Below are 14,336 nucleotides of genomic sequence, written 5' to 3' on the forward strand. Positions count from 1 at the left end.
TTTATTAATTATTTATTACTATACAAAACAGGCCCAATTAATTACAAAATATTGCATTAATATAAAGATAAAGATATATAACAGTAAAACAGAAAGATAACACACATAATTACGACAAAAAGGTAAGTTGTTCATTAGGCTGCATGTTACTTGCGTCCCAAAAAAGGTTTTTTCAGGTATTAAATTTGACCGGTAACTTGCGTCCCGTTTGCTGGACGCAAGTCAGCTATTTAATTATTATCGATATTATCTACTAAAATCACTAAAATCGATAGTTCATAAACTGTACTGTATTTTACTGTACTGTACTGTACTGTATTTTTTTGAAAGTTATGGAATAATTGTGTAGTTCTAAATTGGTCACGATTAATGGTTTTTATATAATTGATAGTTATAAGTTTGGATATCATAAAACTTTAAGGAATAGCAATTTTCGATAGAAGTGTAGGAATAAAAGCTGTATGAAACTAGATGTTCATGACAATTTAATAAGTGATCCTACTTCACATACTCCATATAAATAATTGACAATTTATTATTACTACATATTATCATTATCATGACAAAATGTAAAACATGAATTTTTATGTTGTTAATATTATTATTACCATAAATATCATGACAAAAGTTATTATCATAACATATGAATTTTTTTTATTTAATATACTTCTATATTATAAATTAAAATAAACATCAATGTATTTTTTTAAATTTAAATTTTGATATCGATTATATTGATATTTTTGGTACGCAATTAGGTTATAAAAAAAGGTATACCGGGACGCAAATAGAATATGACCTTTTTCTGAGGGACGCACCTCACCTACCGATAATAATTTCGGACGCAAGTAGTATGCTCCCGTTTATTGGCCATACGCATAATGTGATGGATAGGGTTATTTTGACCGTAATTCGTGGTACAATTCGGAACCGAGAAAGTAGTATAGTGACGGAGGGAACAATGTTGGTACACTAAAGTTGATATTGGAAAGGAGAGTGGGGACATCCTTATACTTTCTTGAGTATTCTCGTTCAGACGCCTATAATTTGAATTTATTACCTATATATTTTAACCATTTATATTTTATGCATGCAATCGTTATGGTACTCCATTTGACACACACGGTTTTGAGTATTTATTCGTGTTAGATCGAATAATGTGTTCCGGAATTAGTTTTATGCCCAATTTTGTGACATAATATTATTTTATGTTATGTTTTTTATTATATTGATATTATATTAGGTAGGTATACCGTATACCGTATACATGATCTGTATAATAAGACACCAGGATATTTCTACTTTTTTTTTTAATACGTAATAAAACAACATTAATTAAAATAATAAGTTCTAATTTTTTATTGGTCAATACAAAAGTTAAATATAAACAATACATAATCAATTAACTATTTTACAAGTGTTCACTTTTCAGTATATCATTTAAAACTAATATTCAAATTAATACATCGAATAAATGCAAAGATAAATGAAATAGTGGAAAATGACAAAGATCCAAAATGATCATAACATTTAAAATCTATAATATTATTGTAATAGTGAATTATAATATATACACGACACGGAATCGTGTAGATAAATATTATTTTTGTTTGTACATACATATAATATGTACTATGTACACATACTTATATAGAAACAATTTGACAATTTGACAGGAATTCAGTTAATAATAAATAATAATAATACGTTGAAATGTATTACAGACAATAACAAAAGTAAACGCGAATAACGAGATCAAAACACGAGGAGAGATGATGGGGAACGACGACCCGTGCACATTTCATAGACACACAAATTACCTATGCTGCATAGTTGAGGGAAGTAGTTCTTACGTCATGTAGGGTGTGACGGAAGTCAGTTGCTTCAGCTCTGGTAGGTATTTTGCATCAGTGGGTGCGGTGGGTTATGTGAGTGTGGCGATTGTGACGGACCAGCAACGGCGTCATGCCAATCGTTGCTATCGGCGAGTACCAACCAGTGGTGGCGGCAGGGGTGGAAGTAGCTCACCCGAAGGCTGTTGTTGCTGATGCTGCCCACCACCAGCTTCTACCATACCTGGCCCATTCCTAGCTGGTCCGTTGTCTTTTGGACGGACCACCCACAGATGAGTATTGTTGTATTTGTTCTTTTTGCCAACCAAGTTCAACGAATGTCTTGAATTGCCGAAAATGATACTTGATATCTTTTAGCATGACCATGGGTGTATCATCTGGGTGCATTGACCTGAGGCGTCCATTTTCCCGCAACACGGCCAACTGCTCGCTGTCAAACAAACGACGGGTACAATTTATTAATCTCTTCATAACAATGTTGGTGGAGTAGTAGAAGGTATAAGGATTATTAAAAGGAGTAGCAGAGACACTTACGAATTTCCACTGAATAGTGTTATATTTAATTTTTCTCTTAAGACGTAAGCGCATGTCGCGATGTCTGTAGACGCAGGCAATGTCACCTGGACTATATCATGCAATGTCACCATCACATCCGAATATTCGTAAGGTTCGGCGTTTACGCAGTATATCGTTCTCGCTTGAAGTGTTCCCCTTTGGATCTGTTTTAATTTATGTACATATATTATTATTTTTTTTTTAAATATAAATTGGCAGACGTATTACACATAATATAATAATTTAAAAGAAATTATTCGGTATTCTACATGAGAAATAAATCTAAATAGTAGTTTTCTGTGTTAAGACTTCTGTGAATTTAATTTAATTACATACAAGCCTGTAACTAACTGATATATTGCAATTGATCAAATAATACATTTTGAAACAATTGTAAGAAATTAAAAAATATTCAACAAATATTAAGTTAAAAAAATATAATTTTATTACCAATTTTAAATATTGTACACACATTTAATTCACAGAAAAACTACATAAATTTAAATCACCAGCCTAGTCGCCTAGAGAAACTAATATCTATTAATATAGAAAGTTACATTTAAATACAAAACATTTATGGAAAACATAGTCAGTAAAATTAAAATATTATTAATTTAAAGATGAACTCATTGTATCTTATGTTTATTAATGAACATTATCAACTTATCTATGTTAAACGAAATTGGCAGAAGTGATGCACAAGCTATTTTTATAAATAAATATATACTGTCTTGTTTTTAAAAATAACGGTATCAAGTGTGATTTCTCGAACATAGTACTCATGTATAGAGAGTCATATGGCCGCCTTGAATCTATTTCACGGTCGCCAACTACAGACCGAGACCCGAAAGCCGGAGTGCCGTGGATTTTTTAATATATAAGTTTAGTAAAAGTGGTATACATTTGGACCAGTAATATGATGGGTGACCAGAAATAAAATAAAAAAAAACCTCAATTTGGAGAAAAAAATATAGATAATATATATGTTTATTTTATTTGGATAATAAATTAAATTGGTGCCGAGAAAGCCGACTGGCATAAAACTCGGTCAGAGTAGAATAATGATGATTGACATTTATTATATAATAAATAATCATACACAAAATGAGAGAACCTAATCAACAACGTCCGGGTGGCTCCGACCAAGCGGTTACCGGTGATCGGAATAATAATAATAATACCATTTTTAATAATAATTTTAACAATAATAAACCTTAAAGTACCGGCCACGGTGAAAACAACAATAGTACCTATATACAAAACATTACCAATTTAGCATGGTTGCTACTCGCTCATGTTATGTTGCTGAGGCGGAAAAAAATGGAGTGCTGTGGCTTTTGGTTCTGTCGGCCGATACCCGGCTATCTTGGGTGGCACGAACAGGCGACAGGTGACAAGGGGTGGTCATATATCATAATGAGATAATGAGAAATAATGAGTGGCCGATACTCTAGGTGCTTGGGTACAAGGAGGGAGCGTGTGTGTGACTCCCGTACAGGTGGTGTGGTCGTTGATCGGCGGAGACCTGTGGTCTACGGGATAAATTGTCTTATCACCCCGCATGTCACGCTCATAAGGTACCTGTTATGTTATGTGGATATTATAATAATTAATGCATCAATTTGTGTTGGACGTCACACAAGATTTTATATTTTATAGAGGTATGAAAAATAATATTATTTTATTCTAAGCCCCAATAAAATCAATCATTCTTAAAGTATTAAACATCATTAACCTTGTATGCATCATTATTAGATGTTATATGCGTACACATCCGTTCCGGTATTCTTGTCAATTCCCATCCAATATTAGGATTAGTAATTGTTTGTTGTTGCTGCAACTGTTGTAGGGCTTTACCATTGTTAGAACTTTGAGTGTAGAATTGTCTCATTTGACTTGAATGTGACATTACATTGCTATTGGTAATTCCATTGTATATAGTTGTCACACATTGACTATTAGGTACAGTGTTTGAGTAAGAGACGGTATTACTATAAGCATAAATAATTGGTTTTAGATATTTACAAATTTGATTATTTATATTATTATTTTGATAACACTTACCCAATTTCTGGTGCCATATTGCCTGCATGGACTAAAGGCGGTGGTGGTACAACATGACCCGCACTATTTATCAAACTGCTGCCTTGAGACATTGCTGAACCCTGAAAATCCAATAAAAACTAAAAGTAAAAACTGTTGATTTACTAATATGCATTACATAGTCTACAATGTTAAGAATTGTAAAAATAAAACCAACCATTGAATTCAAACACTTAATTATATCACACATGCTAAGCTTGTAGTCAATACTTTTATTCAATTTTAAATTAACTTTAATGAAATATAGTAAATTATAAAATGATCTAACATATTAACAGCTGAATTCGTCATTTTAAAACAATTTCAAAGAAAATAAAAGCTACATACTTTATTTTTTAATAATTTATTAACAATACTTTTAGTCTACAAAAACGTGTAAAAAAAACGTTTAATTATCTGAATTACCCGCTGAAGAATGACAATAATTAGTCCATTCGTTTATAAAAATTGTTTGTATTAAATAAAAATACAAAAAGGTTAATTCTTTTGGAGACAAAATAATAAAATCAAAAATAGTTGACAATGTGAGCTTTGAATTACAGATAATTGGTTGAGTATTTCTATATTAGGGGTGATGAATAGGAGAAGAAAATAATAAAGGAAGTTGAAAATTAAGTACCGCATTATAGCATTGCGCAGCTATGCTTTGATTTCTGGCAGGAAGAGAATAGACACTAGTTGTTGATGGTGGCTGAGCCTGAGTGCTATATAAATTAACCTACAAAAATATTATTTATCTATTGAGAATGCAGGCTGATTGTAGAGAAAAAATTGGTTTGTTTAAAAGCATGCATGACACCGTCATTACCATTACTGTGAAGTATAATTAAATGAAACAAATAAAAGCAAAATTGAATGTAAAAAACTAAAAAGCCTTTAAATCATTTTTCCCATATTTATATTATTTTGTGAAGTACAAAATATATTATAATTATTAATTGATAGATCTTTTTATCTATACATCTATTATTTATTAATACTTAATAATTAATACTAAAAATTATTGTAAGCATAAAATAAATGATACATTTGAATACTTTGTGAAAACCCAAGCAACATTTTATTTAAAGAACAAAAATAAAAAAGCAATTTAATATACATATTTATATAATATATAACATAAATCATACCATTTGACTTGCTGGACACCCGCTTAGATAGTTGTTCTTAGTCACTGGAATACTTTGTGGTTTCGATGGTGCTGGTTCTATTAATATGTGAGGAATAGTATTTTCAGCAGGTACTACTTCAATGGGTGCTCTGATCCAGATACCTGTTGGATTGACATGGCTAGACTTCTGATAAGTTAGAAAATGTGTATTAATCTCTGTAGCTGGCCAATATTCTTCAACATTTAAATCTGTATAGAAATTCTTGATACAATCAAGACTGACCATTGTGCAAAAGTCACTATAAAACAACTCATTTATGGTACCCTGAACCAATAAACAGAACTTCAGATAGGCCAAGTTCCAATTTTTTAATTTTACAGCTTGAGGTTTTAAACTTTTAGTTGCCCCTTCAAAATAAAACATTGGAAGATATTTTTGGCTATCATGAGTACAATATGGTACAATGGATTCAGAGTTAATACGTATAAAACCGCATTTTTCATTGTCGCCTGGAGGAATATTGCACAGTAATTTTTTATGACATACATTTAAGAATGTATAAAACTCATGAACATCTTCTAAACTGACAATACAGTCTTTTCCTGCGACAAACATTTCTTTACTGTATATACGGTCAGCATGTACTTGGTTGATGTCATTTAATAAATTAGCTTCAGAATTAGAGATAAAATTACTTTTTATTGATATGCATGTATATATATCTGCATGAAAACAATGTATATACTGTCTAAGAAGCTGAGTTTCAGCTATACGTACAGACACAAACTTCAAATATTCACCATTAATTATTCGTATAATATAGGGTACATGGAATCCATTGATTAATTTCCATGAAAATTTACCTATAAGGCATAAAAGAACATAAAATATAATGTTTTGATAGGAAATTTCAAAACATGAATTAACTCTTGCTTGCTTACCTTTTATACTTTCTACATCTTCACAATCTTTAGGTAAGTTTTCTTGTTTGTTATTCGTTGTAATTGGTGCATTAGCCAATGTTACTGTGGCTGTTGCATTTTTTTGGTAATTTTCTTTCATTTTAAGAGCCATTGTATTTACTTCAGGATCATTACATTCATTTTAACATTTTACCCTGTAATTTAATTATAAAATTATGTTTTAATATAATTTAAATTATAGGTACTAAAAATAATAAAAAATATTTTTTTAGAATATAATTTATAGATTTTAAATGTAAAAATCTTGATTAATTTGCCGGTATTAAATTGTATTATTGTCTTTCATCAGCAAGTGGTATCGTGTTAAGCTTAGACCTATAAACTAATGGAATGCGCCTACCCCCCCCCCCCCCCCCCCCCTGTCTAATATTCATGGGGACGATATAGAGTGAGAGAGAAAGAACTATGCGTTTGGGCATATCATGGACGACTATTTGCATTATGTTTTTTCAACCCTGTGTTTTACATGTATTCTATATCTATATCATGGCTATAATATTGATAATTTGTATGGATGAAAAAACTTAATATAAATGGTCCTATGATATGCCCAAACGCATAGTTCTTTCTCTTTCATATCCTGTCCACTGGTTTCTCTCTCTAAGCGCTGTCCATTAGTTAATCGGTCTATGGTGTTAAGTAATATGCCATTATAATTGCAGTTAGGCGTTTACAACTTGTTGTGATAACCGAATATTATTCTGTGATAGAGCACGTGCGACGAGGGTGCCCGTCGTAATCTTACAAAATTATGGATAAGTATACCTAAGCTGTGCACAAAAAATTGTGTAATTGATAGATACCCTACTGATGTGATAAGAAAAGATAATATTAGCCATTCTGTTTAGCTTAAGAGATGCCATGTTTTGTAAATTAGAGGAGTGTAAAAAAAGAACCCATATGGTATGCAAAAAGTGTTATGTCTATTTATGTATAGGTAACCAAAATTATAAATTGTTTTTATGATTATCATAATTAAATCATATTACAATCATACCTATTATTATTATGTAAGTTTATATATTTATTTATTACCTATGTAACAGAAGATCTTTTTTTTTATTATTTATTTACCTAATGTTATTACTTCCAAGAAGAGTATTTTTTATTTGTTTTATGTAACTGCAAAGACTGTCCTTTGCATAACCATTGTGATAATGATTCACATGTATAATATTATTAGACTTTATTTTTTATTGTTTTTTACATTTTCTATCTGTTTTAATTTTTAATTTTTAAAAATTGTTATTTATATTTTGTTTTTATGAACAAAGATTATTCACACGATATAGTGTGTTCTACGTTAAAGCCCAATTACCATTAAAATAGCAACATAAGTAATAATTTAAAGCCTAAATGCCATTATAATGACAAGTCACCAAAACTCAAGTTTGGGTACTCTAAAAATTTAAAAATTCGAAATTTCTTTTTTTTAAGTATGTTTTGTGTAAAGAACGCATGTATTTTTTTCCATTAGATCATAATTTGGGACTGAAAGGGTTGAAATTACAAGAACGTTTTTCAAGAGAAAGTAAAAAAAAAATAATGGGCAAGCTAAAAACTGTATTATTTACTTTATAAACTGTGATGAAGTTAAAAAAAAACTTGATAGTCAAAATAATATTTGTTAAGTCTTATAGACTACTTTGTTTCCAGTTACTTTCACTTGACATGTAAAAAAAAAACCGTTAGGTATATTATATTTTAGTAGCTCAAAAAATTAAAAATATCAGAATATACCTATCTATTTAATATTAATATTTTAACTATTTATTTTGAGATTATATAAATTATAGCTAAAGCGCGGATTTATACGCAATACCAGATTTTTTTCCTTTTCACATTTTTTGGATTTTTGCTAGTAATCTTTACAAGTTTGAAGCTCATGTGAATTTTGTTGCCTATTACTGCATATTTAATGGTTATGGCATATTTCTACATATTTTGACAAAAATCAAAATATCAATGCATATTGAAGTGAAAATTTAAAATAAATGTGTAGAAGAATATTTTATCTATCATAAAATTGGAATAATACCTTTTGTAAGAACAAATTGATTATTCATTTTAATAATATTAAATTATAAATTAAAATTTTTTTTGTTTATAAGTAGGGAGATAATAGATAGTAATAATACTATATTTTGACACTTTTTAATGCATTTTAATCTGCGCTCTAGTTATAACTTATAATTTATAGTTAAAATAAAAAGATAGTTATGGTTATGGTTCTTCACACTCTCAATTACCACCTAGATAAAATGTATAACTTACTTGTAGGTATCTCTAATACTTTTTTTTAAATCTTTCTTTTTAGAAACCTACTATAAAAATAAAAGTAATATATTTATATATACCCACCTAACTAGTTAAAAAAAAGAATTTAAAAAAACATTGTCTTGCAAAACCAATTTGATAATATTATAGTCAAGTGCCACTAGCGGGTGGCTTCTTATCAAGTACTCATGTACTCATGTACTCGTGTACTCATAGCCTTTATCAAATATGCTTATTGTGCATTAACTTACTGTACAGATTGTATATATTATTGTGTAAAATAAAAAACTACTGAAACATGGCATGATATAAATAATTGTACTTATAATTTGCCAGGTTTCCAAATGTTCCACAGTAAAATAAAAAGAAATAAAAATGATGGTATCATTGTTTTTATAAAAAAACAATTTCTCCATAGATTTTAACAAATATGGTAAAAAAGTAGCTAATATTGTGTGGTGATACGGTGCGTAGCCCTCTAGAATTTCTAAATTAATATTTATATTTTATAGTATTAGGCGTGTGGGTATCCCCAATACATGGTAATGTAACGAACCAACTACTTCAGCTCAATGATGGAAGTATTTTGAAATAAATTAACAAGTTGAATGTATGAGTTATGTATATTTATTTGTAATTTAAACGTAAATATTCTAAGTCCAAAATAATTAACTAATAACTTTGGTAAACGAGATGTCACTTAATAATTGACTTGGTGGTTTCTCTGCTGGTGCTCGTCTGATGGACACTTGTCCATCGACGTACCTCGTCGGTTATTCCTAATAGCTCCCTCCTATGGCATTTTAGTATAAAAACGGTATATCTCTGCGAACTCCTTTAGACGTCATTCGTATAATTATGTTATTTTAGGAGTATATATTTTGTACAAAGTCATGATCTTTTACGCTTATTATATTATTCGTTTTTCCTAGAATATGGATAATGCGTGCATATACTTATCACGTGTTGTGCGGTACCGTTGATGTTATTACTATTAGTCCTGTACTCCTACCGATGTAGGCTTTCCGGGATTACTGATATTACTACTATTAGTTTTATCTATGTATGCCACCCGGGGTTGCGTGCTCCCTGCAGCATTTATGTCTATTATTGAATATATCATTATTATTATTATATACGTAGTCACAGCTCGTTACAGTAATACAATAATAATAACAACAACAATATCTTAAGAATAATAAATAATAATTATCAACATAAATCAGGATGACTAAACTGAGGTCGGTATAGCCTACACGTATGTCAATCATAATAAAAAAGTAAAAACAAATTACGATACGTTATATTGTTATAATCATCATTTTTAATATCATTACCTTTGTTTTCTGGAACGCTGCGTACAGAAGCCATTTTTGAAGTGTTCGTCGAGCGGTGGGGGAAGATAAATTACGTTATTCGTCAAAAATAAAATAATGCCGTGGTAATGGCGTATGAAAAAAGCAAAAAATAACGGAAGAGAACTAAGTGCGGTGGTCAACTGTATAAATATTAAATATTATAATACTGTATAAAGAATTATTCAACGAACTACGCAATGCTGTCGGCAGCCAATAATTTGGGAACAACGGGAACTGTAGAACGATGGGAACTTGTAGGACAACGAGTCGACAGACGAGTACCGAATGAATACTCGGGCGGTGGTGGTTCGGTGTACGTGCAGCGGGTAGTGGAGCTTGCCAACATAACGACACAATATTAGGCAAGCTTGTGTGCGCGAGTTTACACGCATTGCGTACGTGCTAGCGAGGTGGTGTGCAGGTGTATGTGACACAAACAAGGTGCGCGTGCGTGAGTTAACTGAAATCGCCCGAACAGTGACGGAACCAGTAGGTGGCTGGATAGCCTCTAAGCGAGGTACGCACCGATAAAGTACTTCCCGCGACCCGAACCCCGCTAACCTGCCATCTGTCGCGCGCTGATGGAGTGACGGAATCCATTGTTGCCGTCCCGTCGCCCGTTTTCACGTAGATCCATTGTGCGGTGACCTCACTGACAAGTACCTCGAATAGAGGCTACTATAGAGACTACCGACGTGCCGAGTACATAAATTAATGTACTGTTTACGAGATTTTTATTAAATAATTGTTAAATTAATACATAAATATAATTCAATAATATATTCCAAGGCTTGCAAACGTTATAATAATGTTATGATTATAACGTTATATTTGACAAAAACCGTTTGAAATTTGTAAACGTAATTATAACGGAAAGCGATATTCAAAAATAATTAAATACCGCAAAACAAAACACAACGACCAACAACATATTATATTGTATACCATTAAATAAAACATAACGCAAAACGAAATTTATAGAATATCATTGACCGAAGAATAACGCAGAACGAAATATTTTAAAATCTATTTATTTAAATATCAGTTTATTTATTTATCTTGGTATCGTAGAAACATTTATTTCATGCAAACATTCTAAGAATTGATTATATTATATTCCGTTTCCAGGAATAACTACCCGCATTAGTTATTATTTTTAAATTGAATAGGTAGTAATACTATTTTGAATAACGATAAATGCAAAATTTGTACAACATTTTAGTTCTAAATAACGATAAACGCTAAACTTGGGTAACGTTTTAATTCTGTATAACGATAAACGCAAATCTTGGATAACGTTTTAATTTTGAATAACGATAAATGCAAAAGTTGAATAACATTTTAATTCTAAATAACGATGAACGCAAAAATTGTGTAACGTTTTAATTCTAAATAACATAAAACGGAATTATGGGTAGTGATTAATAACTCTAATCTGTTAGCTTAATTCGTTTAATATTGTCAAACTGTCCCATTTTCTTCGTACCATACAAATGTCGAGTATAGACCATTTAACGACTTAACAGTTAGGTACTGGAAAGTGGAAACGGCTTTAAATGAGTTGAATACTAATAGAGAATATCATTTTTTTCCCCCAAACAATTTTAAAGTATAATATATTATAGAATACATTATAAGTAGATATGTTATGTCTATATGACACCACTTGGCTTTTTTATCGAGTTTGTGACGTCAAATAGAACATTCTAGAAGGTTCTTTTTTTCTAGATTTGTACCCCTCTTATTACCTTTTAAGTCATTATTGTGTTATATTGCATCATGTTTTCAAAGTTATAAATACAACCCACAAGTGAATTTTGAGTCATTCGTTGGCATACAGTAGATGTCTTTAGTCGTCTAAATTGCTCTATAAGTCTATATATATATATATATAGAACAATTTTTCCAACAAAAATCACTCAGGTATCATTGTTTACAATTTAAATATTTACAAATAAAATATTGAATTGAGATGTTGTAGATTTTGAATTGAAATTCCAAGTTTGTAGATGTTTAATTGAAATTCCAGTTTTGTAGATGTTGAGTTGAAATTTCGATTTTTGTAGATGTTGGTTCGTAATGATAACTTTTGGCAGATGTTGGTTTGAGATGATAATTTTTGTAGTTGTTACAAATCTAGCTAGCAAACTTAAACTCAAAAGCATAATTAGTAGCATAATTTTTTATATAAATAAATCAATCGAAAAAATAATATTATCTATCTTTATGAGAAGGCATTATTGAAGTCTTTGAAAGCAGGAGAAGTATATTTATGTTTAAAATGTAAAAATTCCAAGAGTATTAATGAATTTAGTAGAAACAAAAAATGGTGTAAAAGTTGTGTGAAAACCAAAGTTAATGTAACTAAAAAATTGTGTATATAAATAAATATTAAATATGAATCGAAATAATAAAATTATCAATCTTTATGAGAAGATAAATAATAATGAGGTATTATTGCAATCTTTGAAAGCAGGAGATGTATATTCATGTTCAAAATGTCAGAATTTCAAGTGTTAATGAATTTAGTAAAAACCAAAAATGGTGTAAAAGTTGTATGAAAACCAAAGTTAGCATTGAATTGGTAACATGTGAATGTGGTCAAGTAATGCATTTAAGAGCCCACAAGAGGCATTTGTCAACTTAACCTCACTCAAAAAGGGTGGATAATATGAGTAAAGAAAACATTCCTCAAGAATAATTTTTGTTATTAAAAATTTACTTATTAAATAAAAATAAAAATTTCTATTTAAAAAATAAAAAACAATTTTGTCAATAAACTATATTAATAAATTACATTAATAAATGGATAATCAGGTCTCAATAAGATTTATAAAAAACTGAGGAGAAAAGTAAAGACATAGATGTTTTAAAATGGTTTAAGTTTTTTCAAGCACATTATAAATATTTAAATAAAAGTGATAAACAGATAGAACATTTTTTAAGAAACTATAAATTTTGCATACAATATATGAAAGGAAAATTATTACTAAAAATTTGGAAAGATTGTATAAGATTTTGATTGGAAAAATAAAGCATTCAGTATATAATGATAGTAGATTAGAAATTGTTTTTAAATTAACTAATGAGGAAAAAAATTATTGGTTAACTGGTTTTCTATTTAAATTTCATAAGATATAATAGAGCTATCCAATAAGGAGTAATCTATTTATAAACCTACATTTTATGAAGAAAATTTTAACTCAATTTGAAATTGGAAATATAACTGGAATTAAAAATTTACCGGATTTTATAGATAGTACAAAGAAATCTGCTGTTAGTCTTATTAAGAAATGGCAAACTAAACATAAGGCTGTAAAAGCTCATTTATGTGTTATTTGCACTTATGAAAAAGGTGGTATTATAGATGTTGTAGAGGCAGCTGATAAATATTTGCAAACATTAAATTATGACATTTTTCCAGAAACAAATTTAGATGAAATATATAAAGAAGTGAAAAGTAAAATACTATATGAACATGAATGTGTTTCAGATAATTTAAGAGGATCACAATGGGTGTTAGTTTCAATTAATACTCTTAATGTAGCCATAAATAAATATGCTCCTATAAGAGGTAGCTCCTATATTAATACTCCAGATAGAATAGCTAATAGAAAGTCAGTTTTAAATGTGAAAAATGAAAATGATAATAAATGTTTTTTATGGTCGATTTTAGCTCATTTGTATCCAGTTGGGTGTAAGGATCATCCACAAAGAGTAGATAAATATAGAGAATATGAAAAAATATTTGATAAAGTAAAAATAGGGTATCTGATGATAGTTAGTAAGATTCCTAGTTTTGTAAACAGTGTTAATGAGAAAAATTTGATTGAGGGCGTATTATTTGTTTATAATCATCTTGAAGATTATAATATAAATCCCCTATCCGTAACGAAAGATGAGAAAGAAGTACATATTGATTTATTATTTTTGAAAGATGGAGATAATACACATTATTGTTTAAAAAAAAAATGGGGGTTTGTTAGAAATCAAATTACAAAAAATGAAAAAAAGAGATATCTTTGTAGAATGTGTTTAAATAGTTTTCAAACTGAAAAAAAATTGTTAGATCATAAGAGTTACTGTGTATTAAAT

General features: G+C 29.6%; 1 protein-coding gene across 1 annotated transcript; it reads right to left on the reverse strand.

Annotated features, from left to right (window-relative positions):
* Window positions 1-2,087: 2,087 nt before the first annotated feature.
* LOC132932782 (uncharacterized) lies at window positions 2,088-10,254 on the reverse strand. Its single transcript, XM_060999147.1, has 8 exons — window positions 10,209-10,254; window positions 6,565-6,729; window positions 5,642-6,486; window positions 5,131-5,229; window positions 4,473-4,573; window positions 4,144-4,399; window positions 2,388-2,572; window positions 2,088-2,283 (listed from the first exon to the last, which is right to left on the reverse strand). Exons 1-8 carry the CDS (start codon window positions 10,252-10,254, stop codon window positions 2,088-2,090), a joined length of 1,893 nt encoding a protein of 630 aa, XP_060855130.1.
* Between the last annotated feature and the right edge of the window lie 4,082 nt (window positions 10,255-14,336).

This window comes from Metopolophium dirhodum, chromosome 1, assembly GCF_019925205.1.
Source record: "Metopolophium dirhodum isolate CAU chromosome 1, ASM1992520v1, whole genome shotgun sequence".
Lineage (NCBI taxonomy): Eukaryota > Metazoa > Arthropoda > Insecta > Hemiptera > Aphididae > Metopolophium > Metopolophium dirhodum.